General features: G+C 33.7%; 3 protein-coding genes across 6 annotated transcripts in view; 1 reads left to right on the forward strand and 2 right to left on the reverse strand.

Moving 5' to 3' along the window:
* Positions 1-7,807, reverse strand: part of SERPINI2 (serpin family I member 2) — a 30,004-nt gene extending 22,197 nt beyond the window's left edge. The window contains exons 1-4 of the mRNA XM_050779978.1: positions 6,755-7,807; positions 2,183-2,413; positions 613-807; positions 340-532 (exon numbers count right to left, since the gene is read on the reverse strand). Of these exons, the coding sequence (XP_050635935.1) occupies positions 340-532; positions 613-807; positions 2,183-2,413; positions 6,755-7,001 (866 nt within the window). The 5' untranslated portion in view covers positions 7,002-7,807. The remainder of the gene's footprint in view (positions 1-339; positions 533-612; positions 808-2,182; positions 2,414-6,754) is intronic.
* SERPINI1 (serpin family I member 1) overlaps positions 1-25,591 on the forward strand; it is a 480,054-nt gene that overhangs the window by 114,202 nt on the left and 340,261 nt on the right. The window lies entirely within an intron of this gene.
* Positions 13,999-25,591, reverse strand: part of WDR49 (WD repeat domain 49) — a 186,711-nt gene continuing 175,118 nt past the window's right edge. For all 4 annotated transcript variants that reach the window (XM_050779950.1, XM_050779952.1, XM_050779949.1 and 1 more), the window contains one exon: positions 13,999-14,306. In XM_050779950.1, the coding sequence (XP_050635907.1) occupies positions 14,188-14,306 (119 nt within the window). In that variant the 3' untranslated portion in view covers positions 13,999-14,187. The remainder of the gene's footprint in view (positions 14,307-25,591) is intronic.

Here is a 25,591-nt window from a genome sequence, read left to right on the forward strand (position 1 = left end):
AATATTAAAAATTCTAATCAGGAAAAAAGTGGAGAAAGATAAATTAGCCTAATAAAAAGACAATAATTCCTTCTAATCCCAACATTCTAATTTTAAGACATATACTTATCTTTTTCAGAGAAACCTAAGCTCTTAAATTCAGTTCTTCTCACAGTAAAGCAATGCTAGCACAGGTAAACCCTGCTTTAGCATCCAAAAGTAGAGTAAAATTTCCAAATGCATTTGTATTTTCATTTGCGTCAATAGACTTTTCAGGTATTTGCTACCTTTCAGCTGACTGCTCAAAATCCTACGTAAGTGGAAACGTAAGAACTCGTATAATAAAATAACATCACTAACCTAGGGAGGCTTATTTCCACTTCCTCTTCTTGCATCTCAGAGAGCCATTTTAGGATTTGCTGAGCAGTAATTAGTTTTTCCACTTCTTCTATATCCATACCTTCTGCAGGAAGTATGGTAATTAAGCTAAATTCATCACCTTTATAAGACAATTCTAAAACTTGGTAGTTCACAGAAGATTCAGAAAAATAACCTGGAATAGACAAAATAAAATATCAAATATACTTGGCAATTCTCAAGACTATGCTTAGGAACTGTGGTTTCTCACATTACCATATTTTGTTCTCAGAAGAGCCTTCATCATTGGAATTTTGACAGTTGAACCATTTTTCTTAGTAAAATTTATCAGCTGTGTGTCCTCTTTTCTGAATTTCTGTTTCCAATCTCCTTTGAAATAAATAGCATTCACCAGGACAAGCCGAGTCAGAGGGCCAAATTCTTCCCCTGAAAACATGTCTTTAATTTTTCCTAGGAAGTGGGTGGAGGAGGAGGTAAGAAGAAATGTGCAATAGTGATTCAGTGGAATCGCTTTGAATAGAATTAAAGCAAAAGTGTCTTTTGCAGATCAGTTTTGGATAGGGCATGTTATCATCTAAATATGGTAAATTTGAGAATAAACAGGATTGCTGTTAAATATTTCATGAAGAAACAGGTGCAAATGGAATTTCACTACGAAATTAGAAATATGAGACTGTTTTAGGCAAACTTAGATATACGTAGACTCTCTTCAGTAAGATCATTTGTATCCATTGTATGTCAGACATAAAGAATAAAGATATTTCTTCTTCCATATTTACTGTTATTATTCTGTCTATTTCAAGGTCTTCTAACATGTCAGTCGTCATAAGTAAGTTAATGGTACACCCAAACTTGCCAGTGTGACAGCTGCGTCCACTGACCATTGGAAAGGTAAGAGAATGGAGGTTACTAGCATGATTATTTTCCTCCAGATAACCGATCTCCTACTTCTATGTCCAGTGAGTTTTTCCAAGTTATGAGAAATAGGCATGACTGGGTGCCATGGAGCTGTCTAGTGATGTCCTCATTTCCCACAGCTGTGAACATGACTCACCACACTTATCTCACACTTTCAACTTATGCTTCCCCATATAAGGCTTCCTATAAGGCATATGTCTTATAACAACAGTTTTCGTAGCTGATTAAATAAAGAAACAAAGTACTATTAATTGAGGGCTTGGTATATGCTTGTCACTTCACATATATTATTATTAAAATTCCAAAGAATTCTGAAATGTTTTAATAATATCTTCATTTTAAATGGAGCATAGCTTATAACTTTCCAAGATTTCAACTGAGATTTGTATGAATTTAAATTTACTATATCCCTCTGTAGTAAACTATGAAATTTTTGCTAGCTTGCCTTTAAAGTTTGGACTACCATGTTTATGATAGAACTATTAACATTTATTATTAAATATTAACACATTCAACTAAAATGTGTTAATCGTTTTCAGCATCTGTGGGAAAGAAGCCATTTGGGATTGACAGATTTAACTTCTACCTAGCCAAAGAGATTATTTCTGCTTTTATACCTGAAAAATCTAGGTTTTAACAAAAATTATTATTAAAATTATTTCATTAAAAAGTCTATAAGCAAGTATCTCTAAAAATAAAATAAAAGAATCAGTATACTTTTCAAAGCAGCTTACAATTTCTTTCCAGTTTTGTAATTTAATATTAATTTAAATAACAATGAAATGAAATAGGACATTTGATTCCTCTGATCCATAGTGCAGTAGGAAAATGTTCAGCCATTCTTTAGGATATTAAAAACCATGAATACAATGGCAAATAATAATTTTAGAAAAATGGGAAACTTTACCATCTGTTTTTCTTTCTACCCAGGTACTTATCATCTCTGCACAAGCCTTTGCATCTTGAAAATCCACCAGTTTTATAGCACTCTGAAAAAATTCCTTGTTGCCATGGAGATACTGTTCTTTCACAGTGAATCCTTCTTGAAGGTAGAGGGCATTGGCAAGATTAAATGTAAATTCCTGTTTTTTCTCTGAGATGGCAGAGAAAAATGAATTCAGTACAAAAAATTCTTCCCCTAGAAAATAATTTTAATACATATTGGCATATTGAACAACATAAAAACAACAGACTTTCAGCTTTGCTATCTAAGCACTCTGATTCACATCACCATTTTTTGCACCCTTAGGTATAACTAACAATCCCTTCAAAGTTAATATAAATATTTTAAGGATGTATCTCCTGTAGAATATGCATTTTGTAGAGAAATCATCTTTTATATGGAAAAAAGAATGTCCATGTAAATTTGAAATTTGTCAAAAACAAGAATATGCATTTATAGAAGCTGAAGGGAAGTCCCTCTTGATAGTCACATTTAGCTCATTTTTAGTTGTTGAAGTTTATGTTTAGAATCTTATTCTTTGCATAACGTGAGCATGTGATTCCTATGAAAAGGGAATGCTAATGAATGCTGATGGGGATATGACAGTGATGAGCAATCCTTTTCAATATTACTTTTATTTCAGCTGAAGAAAAAAATTGTTCTCTTATAAGCAACCGCACCTGTACAGGTTTTAAAATTTACAAGGCAACCTCTGTAATCATCTCTAGAGATGCGTAAGAATCAGAATTGCCTATTTCTACAATTCATGAATTTATATACTTTGGCTGTCGACATCAACCATAAAAATCTTTAACCATTTTAACTCTAACCACTAGCCAAAATAAGTCAGTCAGAGTCAACTGAAATAATCACTTTAGGCCTACTGTTTATTTTTGGACTGTTCTGACTGCCGTGTTGTCTGGAAGCTATATATGCCTATGAGAGAAGTCTGCCCTGATATTTGGTTCAATAGCTTCCTGTTCATTGCCAAAGTGTACTGACAGTTTTCATTTCCTTCTGGCTTAATCTTAGAACTCAATCATTAAGTCTTGTAACTCTATTTCAAACAGGTTCTTTCAGGGCCTTCATTATATTTTCAGTTAAATACTGCAAATGCCACTTTCATAATGTAGAAGTTGATATATTCAATTAATCTTTATTCAAGAAAACTGGGTATTACTAAGAGGGATTTACTACTAGATTTCTATTGGAAATAAGGAGGATGTGTGTGTGTGTACCTATGCTTGTGTAAATACATTTTTTTAAAATCAGAAAGCTAGCAGCCCATAGGGCATCTTTGTGCAAATAAAAATAGTTCCCTCTCTGGGGGCTGGGCAGTTCCATGGCCTCTCATCCTGTCCAGCTGGGTAGAGACTACATTTCAGTCCCTACTTGCCTTTTTGGCCTGGCATTCTCACAATCTCACAGGAGGCTTTATGAAGTATATTACATTATATTTCAAACTCCAGGATTCTCTGTTAACTAGTATATAGACACAGGTATAAACAATTTCAGATATAAAAAAAACTTGCTTCCATATGATTAGATCTGAAGAATTTCAGTAATTCTTTATAACCCTGAAATTCCTTACATTATTAGGAAGGGAAGAAAGTTAAGCCATTTTACGATTTATGTAATGATTTCAGATGTAACCATTTATTGCTATTTGAAGCCTGAAACAAATATCTCCATCGCTGGGCGGCTCCAGAAAAGCCTTTCTGAGTAAAGACATGAGAGCTTTTCCAAAAGAATTAATTAAGGTCAGAAATGAAGTGACAGAATCTGAAACTAATTTTCAGAAATCTGAAATACATGAACATTTTTAAAGGAATAAAAAAAAATAAGGGGAGAAAAAGTAGTTCCAAATCATTTGTCAAAGCAAACAGTACATGTCATGTACTTAAGGTCTAAGTCTAGGTGACAAACAGCTGCCCTTTGATAAATCGTTGAACTCAGAAGTCAATGAAAAAAACGTCACCAAGCAGTACAAGTCTGGAGAAGAATATAACATTAGCTGCCCTATAAATTTTATTTGGTTTCTAGATTAATGACATTTTTAGCACAGATCAAAAAAGAATATATGTGTATATATGTATATATATGTATATGTATATGTGTGTGTGTGTATATATATATCTCCTAATAAGTAATGAGAACAAGTTTATTTCATTTTCTAAAATAGAGCCATGGATAACCCACAGGTCATGGGTGAATGTGGCTCTTGATTTGATTGTACCAGACCTCCAGAAAATGTCCTAAAATTCAGTGCATGTTCTCTTCTGCTAGTAAAAGTCTAAAAGCCAATTTTGTGTGCATATGGGAGATCCAAAGATGAAAACAAAGGTAGTCATAGAATTATAGATTATTTCAGCCAGAAGGTCCAAATAAATTACCTAACCTCAACTTTTCTTTTTACAGTGAGGAATCTGAGGCCCAGAGAGATTAAGAAGCTTCACAAGTGACGTTACTTGTGCCAAATCACAAGGTCATTTAGTTGCAGAACTGGGACAGGAATTCATGTCCCGTTCTCTTTTCAAACCCTGTGGAAAAAAGAAGCACCTTCAATTTTGCCTTTCATTCGTCATCAGCACTAACAGAGGTAAAGTAAAAGGGAGTATTAACAGATGTTCAGCAAAACGGAGGTGGTAAATTCAGAGCAGATGTTTTGACAATGAAGTAAAGAAGAAGACCTGAGGACACTGAGAGTCTTACATAATATATAATAATTCATATTCTTATTAATGTATTAATGAGAATATATTGCTCTTATATTCTTAATTGTCACTGAATTATTTTAGGAATTAGTGCTGAGCAAATTATTTAACCTTTCTTTGTCTCAATTTTCTGAGGTTTATTAGAAGGTTGTTTGCCTAACAAACTAACTATAAATATTAAATGAGAGAATATACATTAAGCGCATGAAACAGTGGCTGATATGCTATCTGTATTTTTGACAGTGCATTATTATTATTACTTTATCATGTTCACAATTCACACTTGTTAAAACTTCTGTGTTTCTCTATATGATGTATCCATTTAAAGTCATTTAGTTTCCACAGACTCTAATTTATGTATCTTCACAAATATTGTATTACTTTTTCAAAGCTATAGCATGTGATTTAAACATTTCTGGGAGTGGTGTAGTGGGATTTGCTGAAATTAATCAAGTTAAATCTGGAATACATTGACTTCAGTATGCACTATTTGCAAAGAAAAATTCTTACAATTCACTTCACTATCACCAACTTCTTTTCTGTATAAAATTGTCTTTATTTAAAATGAAGCAAATACAATCTTGTAAATAGTATTTTCAGGAAAGCAAATTTATAAATACAGTTACCCTGTGACAAGAAAAATATACTGAAATTATAGTTGTAGCAACTAAATTCCCAAATCAAAAATCTATATTTAAAACACAGTATCTCAGAGTAATCCAAAAGCTGAAAATTAAAACAACTACAGAAACTGAGAGGATGAGATAGCTAAGGAGATGAGCAACAACTTTTTTTTTTTTTTTTGAGATGGAGTCTGTTGTGTTGCCTGGCTGGAGTGCAGTGGCACGATCTCAGCTCACTGCAACTTCTACCTCCTGGTTTGAAGCACTTCTTCAGCCTCAGTCTCTTGAGTAGCTGAGACTATAGGCACATGCCACCATGCCCTGCAAATTTTTGCATTTCTAGTAGAGATGAGGTTTCACCACATTGGCCAACCTGGTCTCGAATTCCTGACCTCAAGTGATCCACCGCATCAGCCTCCCAAAGTGTCGAGATTACAGGTGTGAGCCACCACGCCAGCCGAGCAACAATTCTTTCAAATGGGATGCCAGCACAAAAGCACAATATCCCAGTAAGAGGGATAGACACTATCCCAGACAGACCATGAGGAGACTCCAACAAAACAACCAGCATTCACAAGCACAAAGACCTCTGATGATTTAAATCCTTTTTTTTTCCCACTTTCCTTTTAAAACTACTAACAACCTCTTAAAATGAAGAAATTAATGTTTTTTCTTGGTCTTGTTACAGATAAGGTGCATTTTTTTAAAAAGAAATGTTGGAGACAACCTACTGAAGAAAGGCTAAATAAGTAACGGTATTTCTAATAAGATACAGTAATTAAAATTGTATTTTGAATCAGTTCCATTACATGGGAAAATGATCACAACATAGTGATAGTGAAATAATATGTATGTATATAGATGTATATTTTATGACTAAGTACATACACACACATATGCACGCCCAATATAATCTCAAGTAATTAAAACTGGCTAAAACAAACCAGAAGAAAATGTACAAATATATACTTAATTTTACATTTACACAGATGTCAATTTCTCAATAATTTTTGTAACTTTTTAGAGGAAATAATTCTAAACAAATGAAAATTATATTTACAATTCTCCATTTTATTACAATTTTCTACTTTTCATTACATTTTCACTTATTAAAATTTTTTTATCCTGAACTTCTAATATTAAAAAATGAATGTGTCCTTATCTTATCCAGTATAAGTAAGGAGATGTAAGGGTCTCACCAGCTGAGGTTTCCTGTTGTTTTAAAGTTTGTCTTATCTGCTGCTCTGCTTTTCCTTTGGCTCCCAGTTGTACCATCTCAAGAACCAAAGTTATTCCAAGGGGTGAAAATATAATGTTGTTCTTATGAGATAAGGAAAGCTCTTGATAAAGATCCACTGCAAATTCGGTGTTTTTTTGAGCTGAGCGTCTTGAGGCTTGACTTCCAAAAAACAGCAATAGGAGACTCCACAACAAGATTGTGTCCATTTTGACTCCTCTGTATCGTTTAAATCAAAATGTATTCATTTTCAAAATAGAGTTTTCCATAGAGAGCTCAACAGAAAACTTTCTACCTATTGTAGCTATCTATCTTAATAGAACTTACTAGCACGAGTGAACTCTATACAATTAGATTTCTCAGTATCATCTGTTTAGAAAAAATGGTTCAAGTGCTAATGGTATTTCTTATATATCTTCAAGAACCAGTAGAAAATTTACTTGTAGCTTTGTAACAAAAATCAAAAAATACACTGCAGTGTCGGAATGTTATCAATGGCAATGGAATCTCCAAATAGTTATACAATAGTTTTTTCTATCTTTTCTCATGCTTTTTAAGTGGGATAACTGTAACTCTGACATCAGGTAAACCTTCTGTGCAGTCTACTCTACAGTAATTTATACATCACGAGGAGAAATGGAATAAAGACAGACTTACTCCCGTGTGATTTTAGACCAATAATATTAGAAAATTAATGTATTCTAAAATAACTGAGTAATCGGGCTAACTTTTTACAATTTTCCTCACTCTTTATTTCTTAGGACAAAATAACCCAAAGCCCTCTTCCTGCTTTTCCAAAAGAAGAAAAATGCAATGCAGAAAACCTGCAAAGTTTGAGACAAAATGGCAATCAAATATAAATGATACAATAAAGTACAATGCTCACTACCTGGGTGATGAGATCATTTATACCTTAGTGTCAGGCCATATACCCATGTAGCAAACCTGCACATGTACCTTTTAATCTGTAATAAAAGTTGAAATTGTAAAAGAAAAAATATAAATAAATGAAATATAATATCAAAGAATTGACAAAAATACTAACATAAGAGTAGCAGCAATTGAAAACCATAAACAATTCACAAGATTAATAACACCCTATTAAAGTGCTCTCCACTAAAATTGCAGGAAATTCAACCATTTGATTATACCTCAAGCAGAATTGGTTTGCAATATTACCACATATTTGGTAGAATGCTGACTCCAAGGCCTCATAAATTTTAGTAACAATAATTTTACCTTATAAATAACACATGTTAGTAACCCTTAAAAACGTATCCATCAGTAAGTTACCAGAACGTAACCATTAATTAGTGGTAAAGATGAAAGTCTTCAGAATAGTGTGTTGTCAGCCTTAAGTAGAGACTTACATTTCTAGAGTGTTTTGCAGATCATTAAGGGGGCCACCATGACCCACAAATGGGTAGGAGTCCCTAAGAACAACTGTATTTATATATAAAGATTACTAATAGTCAAATTTTCTTCCAAACTAAACTATGGAGTTATTATTTAGATATTTCAAATTATCTTTCAAAGTATTTTGTTAAACTGTATTTGTTTAGACATACATTTGCAAAAGACGAAAATCTCAAAAAACAATCCAAGGCAATTGTTAGAAAATGTGTTGGGAAACTTTAGATGTAGACATATGCTATTAATATCAAGCAAATGTTTCATTAGGGATTAATTTAGCATACAAGCTTGTAAATGACAGTGCAATAATAGTTAAAAACCAGTGAGTAAGAGAAGTTTTACATGCAAAATAAATGTCTATGTATCATTATCTTCTAATATATTCAATTTCTCAGAAGACTTCTGATCAAAATATGTGCTTGTAGATACTCAGTCAAAATGTTATTAGTACTTTTAAGTTATCAAGTGGAAATACATTAGATATAGCTTTATATATTTGGTTTATATTAGAATAATGAACAGTATTATTAAAAATGTAAGTTTTTCTTTGCGGTAGAATCTCAGTATTAGAGTTTCCTTCTCAATATTATTAATAATCTTAATAATTAAATTTGTATTATTTGAGCATCCATTTTTTCTAGAAAATTTCTAAGCACTTAATAAATTATAACCTCAGACAAATATCTGTTTTAAAAATTCACTTGCCTCATTGGGTTTTGGATCATATCTTATCAGAAAGCACAAAGTACTGCTGAACTAAACACCTGATGAATAGTCCTATAAGAACTGGGTCTTCTGATTTGTAGTGAAATCATTTAAGGAGAATAAAAGCGATATGTTAATTAAACAAATTCAAATGATTTTTACATCAAAGCAAATTGAAATGCCATTCCTTACTTTACTAAACACTCATACACAATGTTATTTCATATATACTTATTCAAAAGCTATTTATTTCTAAGATACTTACCCCAAATTGGCTTCTGATTATTCACTGGAATGTTACAACTAAAATATGCTTGCAGGAAAACCCTTGTACATAAACACCTGAGCAATCAAGGCCAACTCCACTTATCTTGAACATTGCTTGATTAATTACTCTAGAACCAAAGCAGGTGTTCACTACATTTGAATTCAGAACTAACATGATCGGGTTAATGATCAACTGATGAAATGTGCAAGAATTGAGAAATAAAACAATTATTGAATTTTTTAAATTATTAAGTTCATATTATTATTTTATCCATTATTTTACTTCTTTTAAAAGTTGCACAGAATTTGAAAGGATGTGCTGGTGGTTGTAAATTTGCTAGTAATTAGTTCTTTTTGTTTCTCACAGGACTCCCACATCAGATTACCAATGCACTTCGTCATAAATATTTCAGAATGCCTATGAGAAAAAGAATAAAGCTAAATCAAGTCCGGAATACAGAGACAAATTACTACTGCATGTACAGAGTTCTCAACAATTTGTCAAATTATACAATAGTCAGAGGATTTTCCTGTGGATATAAGGTGCATTTGAATTCTTAAGAAAAAGAGTGGATATTGAAGAAATACGTTCTTTATTGTGAGCAAAAAGGCCAGCAAAAAAGATAATGGATTTGCCAAAATATATCAGGATAATACTATTAGCCGTAGGTAATTTAATGATAAAAATTGGTGTTACCTTTATATACTTTTAAAACTCTACACGATTTTCTTTGCAAAAAGGTCATTAATAAAAAGTCATTAATTAAAAAATGCATAATTTAATGAGTTTCATCTCACTTTTGTAGTTCAAATCAATCACCTCAATGGCAATCAGATATTAAGCACATTGTATTATTTATCCATGGCCTTTGAGAAGAGAAACAAATTAGTCCAGTTTTAATTAAACAAATATCTGTTGATCCCCAAATTTAATACTATTGCTGATAAACTCGTGTAAAAGAAATAAAGTGAGTGTAGATAGCTTTAAATGGAACTCATTTTATTAACTAATAAATTAACTAATAAAATGAGTTCCATTTAAAGCTATCTACACTCGCTTTATTTCACGGAGGACCCTGTTAACATCTTTCCGTGTCCTAACATGACTATAACTTAAAATAGGCCTGAGAGTAGATCATTGCAGGCCATAATCTACTAATCAACTAAAATTTTTGATTTCCCATATAGGCATCTCCAAATATTTTCTAGATCTTGAGTTTTATTCTAATATTTCCTACTCTAACATAAGCATACTCTAGTGTAGCTTTAAGTTAACACAGAGATAATTTTCCAAAAAGAGTTGTGCAACACAAGAATACTATCATTCTACTTGCTTCACACTGCAATACATAAATATTAAGTCTGAATGTCAAGACTATCATTCAATCAATGCTTTTCTACCCATTTACTGACACCAGCAAACATACATCATCAGTACCCTTGGCTACCACATTATTATGTCTGTACACTGCTCAGATCACAATGTGATTTATCCAGAAATAGGCCATTACTTTTCCTACCAATGGCAGAGACCATCACTCTGTCCTACTAAGACCATTTAATGAAATTGTTCTGCAAGGACCTTATATTAGAGCAGTTCAGGCAGAATGTTCATTTTCCTGTCTCTTGAGGAGTAAAAAGCAATAGCCATAAATTTATTCTCCCTGGTTTATACTCTTTTAATAGACAATGAAGACAATACAATTTTCCATAAAATATTGCACAAATTTTTAAAATATTTTCCCAAACCTCTTCTTTCTGCAATCCTATTTTGCTCCTAGAAAATCAGGGGGTGGGGGGAATTATTCATTAATACAAGCCAAGGTGTCTTAGTATAAGATTGATTGCCATTACTGCCCCACTGTAAAGTATAAACCTGGGAATAGATATAAAAACCACACAAGGGGTTACAGTTATTATCTCATCATTTTTCTTATCTTTTTATAGTTTTTTCAAGTAAAAATGCACTTAATTCCAAACTTTAAAAATATATAAGCAAATGCCCTCAACAGTAAAGAACTTAAAAGTTAATTCTTCCATTTAAGCAAGGACTCATTTCAGGCAATTTTTCTTGGTCAAGATTGTTCCTAAATTTTGAGTGATAATAGGAAAATGTTCTGTCAAAAGAAAAGGTTAAATTATGTTTAGTGTAAATATAAGTAATACAAACAAGGTAGCCTATTGAAGATTATGACATATCCTATTTTAATGTGACCAATTCCTTTTACCATAGAAAAATGGATCATAAGTAATTGAATCTGAATGCTAATTTGAGAAACAGCTTATAATGTCTTCAGTTCTGTTAAAAGTTGATAGGTGAGATCCTGCTACCTGCCTAGAAAATTAGATGCTGTGAGTTACAAAAGAAGAGTAAGACATATAAAAAAGATATTGTCTTTTTTCTTCTTTTTGTGTTTTTTCTCCAAATTATTAGAAACAGTTACATTAAAAGAAACTCTCATACCTTTAAAAGTTCCCTTCTCATTGAATATATTTATGAGACAACTCTTCTTAATTCCTTTTACAGAAGCAGCCCTGATGTCAATTAAGGGTGGAATTAGAGTTACAGCATAATACTATGCACATGTAGTAGGCTATAGAAAGAAGGTCTGTCTATATGAACCGCACTATCTCAGGCTATCACATCAAACAAAGCTATCTTCAAGGGTAAAAAGTAACATATGTTGAGCAAAAGAATGTCCAAATTATGCCAGAAAAAAATATGCCAAATGATGAATTTCCAACTTATGCCAGTGGGCTCATTCAGTGTTGGTTTAATAAACCACTACGTTTTATATAGCTTCACTTCAGAACGCTGAGGGTAGAAAAGGTGCATTCTATTTATATGTGAATATCTGGTACCTAAAATAATCTCTTGTACATGCCTTCAATACTTACATGAGGGATGGCTGGATCAGTGGGGAAAAGAGCCTTTGCAAATTGTTTGGTACCCGCATTCTACTTCTATAACATCTTAACATTCCATTAAATTTCTGGGAATTGGCTCAGATTTCACTCCATTGTACTATCACCAACCTATGATTCATAAATCATATGCTCTGAGTTTGAAATGATGGATTATCCAATCAAACCTCCTACCCAGTGCAAGAAGTCTTTGCAATATTCCTTTTGAGACAGTTACCCAGTGTCTGCTTGAACACCTCAAATAATCTTTTTGTCCAAAAGCAACTTTTCATATTTAAAAAAAAATTTACCTTGAAATACTTTCAAATTTACATAAAAGTTGCAGATATAGTTCAAAGAACTGCTATCTCCATCTCCACCTCCTCCTGTTTCCCCAATTGTTAGCATCTACTGCATGTGTGTGTTTCATCTATATATCTATCCTCCCAATCAACAAACAGATGTAAATATAGATATGTATATGTGTCACCTGTGTGTGTATATATATACATTTTATATATACATATAATTAGTATTTTCTGAATCATTTTATAGCAAGCTGAAAACATAATTTCTATCATACGTAAACATTCTATTATTATATTTTTCTAAAACAAGGACACTCTCCTACATCATCACACCACCCAACAGACAAACAAACACACATGCACACACACACAGAGACAAATATACTTTTCTCCTACAGTCTTTCCTGTATGTAATTTTCATTCCATGAGGAGGGAAGGTGATATGAATAGCAGTCGTAATGCCTAACTCAGAATGCACTTCAATGTAGTTAGAATAGGCAGCTCTCTTCTGAAAATCTTTCCGTCACTGCCTTCTCCACCAAACAAAAATATTTGTTCCACTGGTGCTGGAAAGTCTATTGTTAGAATTCATTCCAATGGCTTTATACTATTAAGAAGCAAGTGAACCAAATGATAAATAACAAATACCACGGTTTGGAAGTAAAACAGACCTGGGCTCCAATCTCAACTCTGCCATTGATAATTGAGCTCTCTCCTAATAGATTCATATCTCATATTTTAGCTCTAAGCTAATATATTCATATGATTATTGTGTGGTTTAAACACAATGGACATTTGCAGTTGCTATACCAAGTGGTCCCCTACATATTGCAAATTATTTTCCTTTACTACATGTATTATTGAAAAATTCTTCTTAGACTACAGCTTGTTTTGAAAGGACTCTTTAAAATATAAATATACAGTAAGTCATTATAGTTATGTAAATGAATTTACCAATTCTTTCTATAGGACACAATAAATAAAGCAGAATAATAATATTAGTTGCCTGGAACATGATTATATTTATAAATAAAAACGGGTCAACAAACAGAGGCAGTAAGTTGCAGAACCAAATATTTCCCACTTGACTTTCCACATAAAGTGGGTCATTTATATAACCCCAGGCCCTTTGATTTTTTTTCAAGACTATTACCTCTTTGATGTGCTATGATATTCAATTTTTTTATTATACTTTAAGTTCTAGGGTACATGTGCACAATGTGCAGACATTCAATTTTAAAGTACAGTATAATGAACTATTGAAGTAGATCATATGCAGTAATTTCCCAATAAGCTTATAGAATGAATAAAATCCAATAGGAACTAACAAGAAGTGGTGCTATTGACAAGGTCTGATTACCATTATGAGAATTATTTAAAAAGCACTAGAAAGTGTAAAAAAGTGGAAACAGTTTTCTTATTCACATTTGTAGATATTTACTGTATCAGTACTTTTCATATATTTCAATGCAGGTTTTACAATGAAAATTGATCAAAAATATTTGTCTATAGGAACAACCAGAAGGGCAACTGGTTAGAACTTTGTTCTGGAATCGTAAATTTTTTATATAAAAATTCTTGAGAATAAATACCAAGATGATGCTCCAACTTTAGTTCAATATTTATTTTATTAAGAATACAGAGAAATTGAAAGATGATGGATAAGAGCAGTACTAAATTATCCCATGAAGACAAAACTTCCTGAAGTTCAAATATAAAATAAAAGGCAGAATTCTTGAGGCTTTTTCTGCATTTTATATATGTACTTTACGTGACGATGAAGTTTTTCCTATTATAATTACTTCTTATTTTTCTTCACTTCACAACTTTTTTCTTGGCATAATTGCTTGGCTTTTCGTTCACGATCCAGAATTTCCTTGGGAAACAGGTTTTTCTCATCAAATACAGCTTTCAAAGCTATAAAATGATGAGGAAAATTAAAAGTAAATTATATTTGTTAAGAGACCTATTTAAATGAAATAGTGGGAAGAAGATTCTCAAATTTTGCTTTTTCTAAAACTCTTTGTAAAACACAGAGTGTATTTGGGGAAATTTTCTCTAAGCTTCTGCTATTCTGTTTCAATTTACATCTAAAAGTTAAATTTTAGTAGAGTTTGTTCTTTTAATGCATATATCTTAATAGAAATCCACCATTCTAAGGGTAGAGGATTATAGAAGTTTGTGTTTTCCGTTTTTGTTTTTTAATCTACTTAACAGCTATCAAGACATAAAGAGCCAAGAAAAAATTATTCTTTATTGAAATAAGACAATTAAAATAATCAAAACACAGTTTTACTGTCTGCATGAATAAAGAAGTGCATCTACAATCACATCCATAGGGGTTGCAGTTTTAGGAAAAAAAAGAACCAAATTATTTCCATAAGTGGTTATATTGTGCATCAGTGAGAAGTAGGAAGAAACTGCGCCATGCATTCTAGAAAATAATTTTGGCATTTTGCATAATTTTATTATTTAAACAAATGCTTATTGAATGTCTATTATACACAATGTTCTATGCTCAGACATAAATGAGGCACAAATACGACTAAGTCATGACCTTTCTTCCAATTGGTGGAAACTAGAAGCAGTAACCAAATAACCAAAATATCATATACAATAAGATATCATTCCAAGAGAATATAAGCAATGCAAATTCTGTATAAATATGTAAGAGATATTATAACAATATATAAAGATTTTTTTAAAAGCTTTAAGAATTAGGTACTTATTTGAGGTAGGTCTTGAATTCCAGATAGGATTTTAATTGATAATAAGAAACATGGAGGTGGGGAAGAATTGGCAAGGGTTGGATAGGAAGTGTCAACTAGAGAGAAAATGGTGAATAAAGAATGGAAAAATAGGCCGGGCATGGTGGATCATGCCTGTAATCCCAGCACTTTGGGAGGCCAAGGCAGGTGAATCGCCTGAGGTTGGGAGTTCAAGCCCCGTCTGGCCAACTTAGTGAAACCCCATCTCTACTAAAAATACAATTAGCCAGGCATGGTGTCAGGTGGCTGTAATCCCAGCTACTTGGGAGACTGAGGTAGGAGAATCGCTTGAACCCCAGTGGCAGAGGTTGCGGTGAGCCGAGATCACACTATCACACTCCAGCCTGAGCAATAGAGCGAGACTCTGTCTCAAAAATAAATAAATAAACAAACAAACAAACAGAATGGAAAAATAATAACTACTATTGGAATAACTCTAAATAATTCAGTACAATTTAAAAGAAGCATAAAATATGTGAAAGAAAGTAAAGTGGAATAAAGTTGGAGCTGGACCTAGGAACTTTTTAAACACTAACCAAAAAATATGAAGTTTAAAAAGCAAACATCGAATGACTTTACAGTATAGTGGCATCTTTATATATTTGGATTAAACACAAAATAAAACAAAAACTTTCCCCTTCCAGTATACACTATACTGTATATAGGAAGTATATGTAGACCTTGGCTACAGAAGTCAAGATCTTCCCTCTTCTTCTCATGGAAATCATATAAAAGCAACCAAGAAAATGAGAGATAATAACTTTGCAAATAAATTGTACTTTAACAAAACTCAAAGACAGATGTAATCTGCAGCTCACAAAATATAAAGAAGCAGAACAGCTGAGACAGGACAAAAGTTGCTCAAGAAAAAGTGAAAAGTATAGAGAGTATAAGAAGGCCAGCAGCAGCATCTTAGCATGTGCTGGGAAAAAGATAGTCACTGTGAGTGACAGGCTCACCAGGAAATACAAATGCTTTATTCCTTATATACATGGATGCTAAAAAGAGGTGAAGGTAGCTGGAAGCAGAAGCTCTCTGGGACCTTGTTTGGATCGGTGAAATAGATGAGGTAGGGCTACCTGTATCACACACATGAGTCATTTTTCGCTAAAGCACTCTGTCCCCATGGGATGTAAAACCTGAAGGATACCCTGTTCTCACATCCCAGCCTCTTACTCAAGGATTTACCACGTATTTCAAGTTAAAAAAAAAAAAAAATCCACCTCATTAAAGCTAATTAATTAAAAGAGGAAACTTTTAAAACTAACACAGCATGAACACAAACTTATATAAGGAAAAACTAAAACCAATCAAATTGAAAAAAGAGCAGCAAAACTAATCAATACATGAGTTACCACCAGAAAAATCTTGCACAAACATTGTTACCAAGCATTTTGACAAAATTAAATTTTAAAAATTAAAAAACAGCAGTTGCCTCCATGAAGGAAGATCACAGAGCAGAAGTGAAAAAACTCAGGGAAGAGATGAAGACACAAGAGGAAATGATTAAATATGAGGTAGCAAAACTCAGAAATAGAGGCAAAAAATCACCAGGGAAAACAGAGTTCCTGGAACACAATAGGAAACCTAGAGTATAGAAATGAGAAAAAATATATAATAAAAGGAAAATTATAAAAAGAATGAACTAGAAAAATAATAAATGTTGAAGACACACAAATAAATAGATCTACAAACATATAATTAGAGTAGGTATTATATTAGTTCGCCTTCACACTGCTGATAAAGACGTACCCGAAAATGGGAACAAAAAAAGCTTTAATTGGACTTACAGTTTCACGTGGCTGGGGAGGTCTCAGAATCATGGCAGAAGGCAAAAAGCACTTCTTATATGGCAGCAACAAGACAGAAATGAGGAAGAAACAAAAGTGGAAACCTTTGATAAACCCATCAGATCTCATCAAAGTTATTCACTATCATGAGAATAGCACGAGAAAGACTGGCCCCCATGATTCAATTACCCCCCCTCCCCCGAGGTCCCTCCTACAGCACGTGGGAATTCTGGGAGATACAATTCAAATTGAGATTCGAATGGGAACACAGCCAAACCGTATCAGTACTTAAGAAAGAAAACCAAAATATAACAAATATTTAAAGGCATCATTTAATAAAGGTTTCTTCAAATAAAAGTCAATCTGACATATGTCGAAAGGACACATTGTGCACTAGGAATAATTGACTTAGAATACTCAAAACCAAGTCATATCCCATTAATGTTATTAGACTTTAAAGATAAAGAGGAAATCCTCTGGCAACTATACAAAATAATCAAGTGACCTAAAAAGGAGGAAAGTATCTTGCTTTAGATATTTTATAGGAATGACCAACACCAGAAAAGAGTAGAGCAATGCCTACAAGATAATCAGGGAAAGAATATGTGAGCTAAGAATATTACATACATTCAAGCTGTCCTTCAAATCCAAAAACTATCAATGGTGTCAATATGTAAGAAATTTAGGGATCATTGTTCCGCAGAGTCCTCTTTGAGGAAATTTCAAAAAGCTAAACTGAGTCCGGGCACGGTGACTCACGCCTGTAATCCCAGCACTTTGGGAGGCTGAGGCAGGTGGATCAAGAGGTCAGGAGATGGAGACCATCCTGGCTAACACAGTAAAACCCGGTCTCTAACAAATACAAAAAACAAAAAAACAAAAAAACTAGCCGGGCGTGGTGGCAGGCACCTGTGGTCCCAGCTACTTGGGAGGCTGAGGCAGGATAATGGTGTGAACCCGTGAGGCAGATGTTGCAGTGAGCCAAGATTGTGCCACTGCACTCCAGTCTGGGCGACAGAAGGAGACTCTATCTTAAAAAAAAGAAAAAAGAAAAAAAAAAAAAAGCTAAACTGAGAAATGACTGAGAAATTTTTGAAAAAAATAACTTGGTGGTGATCACTGAATATATTTAAGTGTAGAAGTAAAATTAAAACAATGTGGAGTTAAGGATGACAAAAATAGAAGGTAAAGTCCATGTGCCTGACAATGTATGAATGATACAATTGACAAAAATTATGAGGATAAAGGAGAAAGAAATCTTGTTTATGATAAATCAGAGACAAAGAATAACATTGAAAACTGAAAAATCAACTAATAGCATAGGCAAATTTAACAAAATAAAAGTAAGCATAAAGAAAATCATGTTATGGAATGAAATTGTGTGGTAGAAGGGAGGCAGGAGAATGAGAAAACAAGTTTATTCTATCATCACTGAGCATAGATCTAACAGTGTCTAAGAGAAATGAAGAACTAGAGGAATTACATAATTCCTATGATTATAAAGTTAACCACTAGAATAAATATACACACAAACATAAACAAATAAAAAGCTACAGATGCAGTGAAAAATTTAAAAATATATAAATAGCATAAAACAGTCTGAGAAACAAAGTGTTTAATATATAAATACACAGATACTCTATTTCCCAACTTTTTTAACAAAATGATTTTTAAAAAATGGATTAAAAGCGAAACAACACATCTGAAATAAAATGATTCAGGAATTTATTAATAAAAGAATGGAAAAAATATATTAGACAAATGAAAGAAGTTTCACCCTTGACTGACATACTTGCCAAAGAAAGCAGGGATCATGTTCAAAATCATAAATACATACAGAAACCCTAAAAGTTTACACAGAAACTTGTAATAGCGGCTGCAAGAAATAGATGACAGTGGGAACAATACAGAACATCATCATAGGAGGGAGGGAAACTTCTCAATGAATAATTTTTTGTATGTTCTAATATTTGAATTCTGTGAATTTTTTTTAAGCAATAAGATGAAAATGAATAAATCTGGAACTAGCATTAAGCAGAGATAAAATGAAAGACAATACTTTCTATTTGCCTAATACCAGTGATATGAGATAATGTGGATATCTGTACATCAGCAGCTGGTCCTGTCCCATGTGACTGCAGATTAGCACTTTAGAAGCACAAGCAATTCTGACGCCTTTGAGCCCTTCTGAGATATATTGTAAAAGCCAGAATGTTACTTCTGAAATAAATTCTGTTTTACTGAGATTTGTCTCTCAACTAGATGACAAATTTTCATTGTAATTGACTGGGTTTCAAGACCATTAACCCAATAACTGATAAGTCTTTGTAAGATATTGAAAGAGACAAACTCACTTGGATGGTTCATTTTTAATTTTTTTTTCTTTTTAGTTAACAAACGGATTATAAAAAGTACATATGCAGGGGTGGGTCCCTGTTTCTTGGGCCTAAAAGTTACAATTTTGGGAGCTCTCTTTAGAAAAAAAGAATATAAAATTACAAATATAAATTTATTTATAAAAGTGGCTTTTTAGGATAAAATAAATTTCAACAAATTTCTAGTAATTTTTAGAGTTAGGTCCTTTTCTCCTGAGATCTCTTTTTAAAAAGATACCTGAAATGCTTACCTGGAAATGATTGTTGCTTGTAACCTTGCTTCTGCTCTTCACCTAGAACACTCTCAAACTCCTAGCAATTTCTAATACTCAAAGGGTCTTTGTAGATGAAGCCCAGAAAACTTAACCTTCATTAGCTTCATTTGTAAATCTATATGTGGCAAAAATGATGTCATTAACTTAACATCCTTTAAATGCATAATGGTAATCAATTCCTCTCACTATTCGCAGTAACGTCTGCTAGGTTAATGGCATAATGATTTTTTATGATGATGTGTTGAGTATGTAGTAGATCATAATACATGTAAGAAATAATCATTTATTGAACTTGCTTACAATAATTTTTAAAATGTTTTTAACCTTACTGTGATGACTTTCTTGATGTATTAAGTTGCGTAGGGTAAAGTTCACAGCTATGAAGTCAAATATTAATATAAGTGTTGCTTTGAAGGGATTTTGCAAATGTAGTTCAAGTCCCTGATCAACGAACTTTAGATAAGGGAGATAATCCTGGATAATCTGGCAAGCCAGACTTAAACAGATAAAAGGCCTTAAAAGAAGACTGGAGGTTCCCTAAAAGAGTGAAGAAATTCTACCAATGAACGTTTCTGCCTGTGCCCAGCCTGCCCATGATCTTTCCTTCTTGACTTAGTGCTACATATTTTGAACTTGCTCAGCCAACCCAACAAACCCGTAAGTCAACTTCTTGTAATAAATCTCAATATGGAGTCCTGCTGATTTTACTTCCCTGTTTCCCCTCTGACTGATACACTTTCCATGAAGTACACTATCACAGGATGATGGCAACAACAACAACAACAAAAAAAGTGATGTGTTCTTATTATAGCAAACAGGCTGATTTGTCAAATTTCCTGTGGTTTGTGTCTGGAGATGGTTGAATACCACTTGTAAAAAAAAAAAAAATATGAACCAGAAATACCATTTGACCCAACAATCCCATTACTGGGTATATAAAGAATTATAAATCATTCTACCATAAAGACACATGCACACGTATGTTTATTGCAGCACTGTTCACAATAGCAAAGACTTGGAACCAACCAAAATGCCCATTCCAATAATAGACTGGATAAAGAAAATGCAGCACATATACACCATGGAAAGCTATGCAGCCATAAAAAAGAATGAGTTCATGTTCTTAGCAGGAACATGGATGAAGCTGGAGGCCATCATTCTCAGCAAACTAACACAGGAACAGAAAACCAAACACCACATGTTCTCACTCATAAGTGGGAGTTGAACGATGAGAACACATGGACACAGGGAGAACATCACACACCGGGGTCTGTCGGGTGATGGGGGCCAAGGGGAGGGATAGCATTAGGATAAATACCTAATGCATGTGGGGCTTAAAACCTAGATGATAGGTTGATAGGTGCAGCAAACCACCATGGCACATGGATACCTATGTAAAAAACCTTCACGTTCTACACATGTATCCTAGAACTCAAAGTAAAATAAAAATAAAAACAAATAAATAAAAATAAAAGTTGAGAAAACAAGAAAATTTATGTCTACTTGAATACACAACTTAGACATAGAATTCAGCATCTGGATGGCAAGGAAGCACAACAAGATTTAGGACACAGCTGAAACCCAATGTAAGGAACCCAAGGAATCCAGTAAAATGATCCAAGAGCTGAAATATTAAATAGCTATTTTAAGAAAGAACCAAACTGAACTTCTAGAACTTAAAAATTTACTACAAGGATTTTATAATACAACTGGAAGTTTTAACAGCTGAATAGACCAGGCTGAGGAAAAACTTCAGCACTCAAAGACTGGTTCTTCAAATCAACTCAGTCAGACAAAAATAGAATTTATAAAAAATGAACTAAACCTCTGAAAACTATGAGATTATGTAAAGAGACCAAATCTAGGACACACTGATAATCCTAAGAGGAGACAGAATAAGCAACTTGGAAAATATATTTAAGGATATAGTCCACAAATATTTCCCCAATGTTGCTAGAGTGGTTGACACACAAATACAAGAAATACAAAGAACCCTGGCAAGATACTATACAAGAGGGCCATCCCCAAGGCACATAGTTAGCAGATTCACCAAAGTCAATGCAAAAGGAAAAAAATATCTTAAAGGCAGTTAGTCAAGTCACATACAGAAAGACCACATCAGGCTAGCAGTAGACTTCTCAGAAGAAACCTCACAAGCCAAAAGGGATTGGAGACCTATTTTCAACATACTTAAAGAAAAAAGATTCCATGCAATAATTTCACATCCCTCCATACTAAGCTTCATAAGTAAAAGGGAAATAAAATCTTTCTCAGACAAGCAAATGTTGAGGGAATTTATCTCAATGGGATCAGCCATAATTACAAGAGTCTCTTAAGGGCATCTTAAATACAGAACCAAAAGAACAGCACCTGCTACCACAAAAACACACTTATGTGCATAGCCCACAGTTCACTATAAAGCAACTATACGATCAAGTCTACATAACAACCAGCTAAGAACATAATGACAGGATCAAAATCTCACATACAAATACTAACCCTGAATGTAAATGGGCTATAAACCTAACTTAAAAGACATAGTGTGGCACGCTGGTTACAAAAACAAGACCCAATCATCTGCTATTTTCAAGAGACCCATCTCACATGTAAAAATGCCTACAGGCTCACGGTAAAGAAACAGACAAACTTCTCCCATTGAAACAGAAAACAAAAAAGAGCAGGAGTCCCTATTCTTAAGCCAGATAAAACAGATTTTAAACAAATAAAAATTAAGAAGGGCATATGCATATAATCCAACAAGAAGATTTAACTATCCTAAATATACACATACCCAGCATTGGAACATCTAGATTCATAAAACATGTTCTTGGCCTATGAAAAAACTTAGACAACCACACAATAATACTGAGAGACTTCAACACTCCACTGACAACATTAAACAGGTCATCAAGGCAGAAAACTAACAAAGAAACTCTAGGCTTAAACTCTACACTTTATCAGTTGGACCTAATTGACACCTACAGAACACCCCACCAAACAATCAACAGAATATATATTCTTCTCATCTGCACATAGAACATATTCTAAGATCAACCACATGCTTCCTCACAAAACAATAAATGTCATTCATTTAAGAATTGGAAAAAAACTATTCTACAATTCAAATTGGACCAAAAATAAAGAGCCCAAATCGCTGAAGGAATCATAAGCAAAAAGAACAAAGCTAGAGGCATCACATTACCTGACTTCAAACTATACTATAAGGCCACAGTAACCAAAACAGCATGCTACTGACACAAAAACAAACACATAGACTAATGGAAAAGAATAAAATAACTCAAAAATAATGCTGCCTACCTACAACCATCTGATCTTCAACAAGTCCTACAGAAACAACCAATGGAAAAAGGACTCTCTGTTCAATAAATGGTGCTGAGATAACTGGCTAACCATATGCAGACAATTGAAACTGGACCCTTACCTTTCAACATATATACAAAAATTAACTAAGGATGAATTAAAGATTTAAATATAAGACCCAAAACTAGAAAATTTCTGGAAGAAAATCTAGGATATACCCTTATTGACATCAGTCTCAGCAAAGAATTTTTGGCTAAGCTCCAAAAAGCAATGGTAGCAAGAACAAAAGTTGATAAGTGGAACCTAAATAAATAAAAAAGCTTCTTCACAGCAAAAGAAACCATCAGCAGAGTAAACAGACAACATACAGAATGGGAGAAAATATTCACAAACTATTCATCTGACAAAGATTCAACGTCCAATTTCTATTAAAAGAAAAACTTAGATCAACAAGCATAAAACAACACTATCAAAAAATGGGCAAAGGACATGAATGGACACTTCTCAAAAGAAGACACACAAGTGGCCAAAAAACATAGGAAAAATATTCATCAGCACTAATTATCAGAGAAATGCAAATCAAAACCACAATAAAATACCTTCTCACATCAGTCAAAATGGCTATTATGAAGTCAAAAAACAACAGATTCTTTCAAGGCTGTGGAGAAAAGGGAAGGCTTATACACCATTGGTAGGAATGTAAATTAGTTCGGCCACTGCAGAAAGCTGTTTGGAGATTTCTAAAATAACTTAAAACAGAGCTACCACTTGACCCAGAAATCTCACTACTGGAAATACACCAAAAGGAAAATAGATCATTATACCAAAAACACACATGCACTCATGTGTTATCACCATGCTATTCACAATAGCAAAGACATGTCATCAACTTAGGTACTCATCAATGGTGGATTGGATAAAGAAAATGCGAGATACACACACACAGATACATACACACACACACACACACACACACACACACACACACCATGGAATACTATGCAAGCATAAAAAAGATGAAATCATGTCTTTTGCAGCAATACTGATGAAGCTGGAAGATATAATCTTAAGCAAATTAATGCAGGAACAGAAAGCCAAATACCACATGTTCTCACTTATAAGTAAGAGTTAAACATTGAGCACAAATGGGCATAAATATGATAAAAATAGTCACTATGGACTACTAGGACAGGGATGGAGTAAGGGGCATGGTTTGAAAAACTACCTATTGTGTACTATGCTCATTACCTGGGTGCAATATACCTATGTACCAGACCTGCATGTGTGTTCCCTGTATCTAAAATAAAAGCTGACATTTTTAAAAAGTAATAAATAAATAAATATACAGCTTATCTTAAAGCACCCTCAAGTTCCCATATGATCACAAGCTTAGGAACATCAAGCCTCCAACTTCTTGCCTCCCAGGCCATATAACTTATTTAGAATCCTGAACAGTAGTTTGCTTAGAATAGTGAGCAACAGACACTGTGTCTAGATTCATCAGGTCACATTCCTCTTTAAATCTTCTGAAGGCTTCCCTTTATACTTAAATCAAATTTTTTTTCCCAGGCAACATGGTCCCACATGACAAGACCCCTGATCGCCCTCTAATCTCATCTGATACCTGTCTCCTCACTCCATTCTAGCAACAGTGACCGCTTTTCTGTCCCTGGAACATGTCAATTTTGTTCTCAGTGGCTTCATACTTGTTTCCTGTGCTTGGGACATTCTGGCCCAACATCTTTGCAGAACTTTCTATCTTAGGATTTAGCTTAAATATCAGAGAGACCTCCACTGATGTTCTTCCTAATGTCACCTTATTATATTATCTTGTTTTATTTTCTTCTTAGCTCTTATCAATATCACTCTCCAAACTTATCATCTTTATTTATTTACTTACTTATTACCTATCTCTATTCCTAGACAATAAATTCAGCAGCAGTAGACTTTGTTTGCCTTTGTATACCATATATCTCTAGTACCCAGCATTGTATCTGGTTCATGGAAAGGGATTCAAAAAGTACATTTGTTGAATATATGAGCACATGAATGAAGGAACTTTCAGGCATGCAAAGGCTTTGGCTCACTCCTCACCCTTTGGAATCCCTGCATTCCAGAGACCTGGGGACCCTATAATATTGATAAAAGGGTGATTCTCCACATCATATATATACATATACATCCATTTAACCACAACCAAGTTCTTAAAAATTAACATCTAGGCCGGGCGCGGTGGCTCAAGCCTGTAATCCCAGCACTTTGGGAGGCCGAGACGGGCGGATCACGAGGTCAGGAGATCGAGACCATCCTGGCTAACACGGTGAAACCCCGTCTCTACTAAAACATACAAAAAAAAAAAAAAAAAACTAGCCGGGCGAGGTGGCGGGCGCCTGTAGTCCCAGCTACTCGGGAGGCTGAGGCAGGAGAATGGTCTAAACCCGGGAGGCGGAGCTTGCAGTGAGCTGAGATCCGGCCACTGCACCCCAGCCTGGGCGACAGAGCAAGACTCTGTCTAAAAAAAAAAAAAAAAATTAACATCTAGTGTTATCAGTAACCACTTACATTCACTATTCCCTTCCTGGGAAAATATGACATTTATATACTCATCACTTCTCTTTATACTTGGTCAGGCTGACGAGGTTTGTTATAATGATAGCCAAAAGCTGTTTTCAC

Source organism: Macaca thibetana, chromosome 2 (genome assembly GCF_024542745.1).
Source record: "Macaca thibetana thibetana isolate TM-01 chromosome 2, ASM2454274v1, whole genome shotgun sequence".
NCBI classification, from domain to species: domain Eukaryota; kingdom Metazoa; phylum Chordata; class Mammalia; order Primates; family Cercopithecidae; genus Macaca; species Macaca thibetana.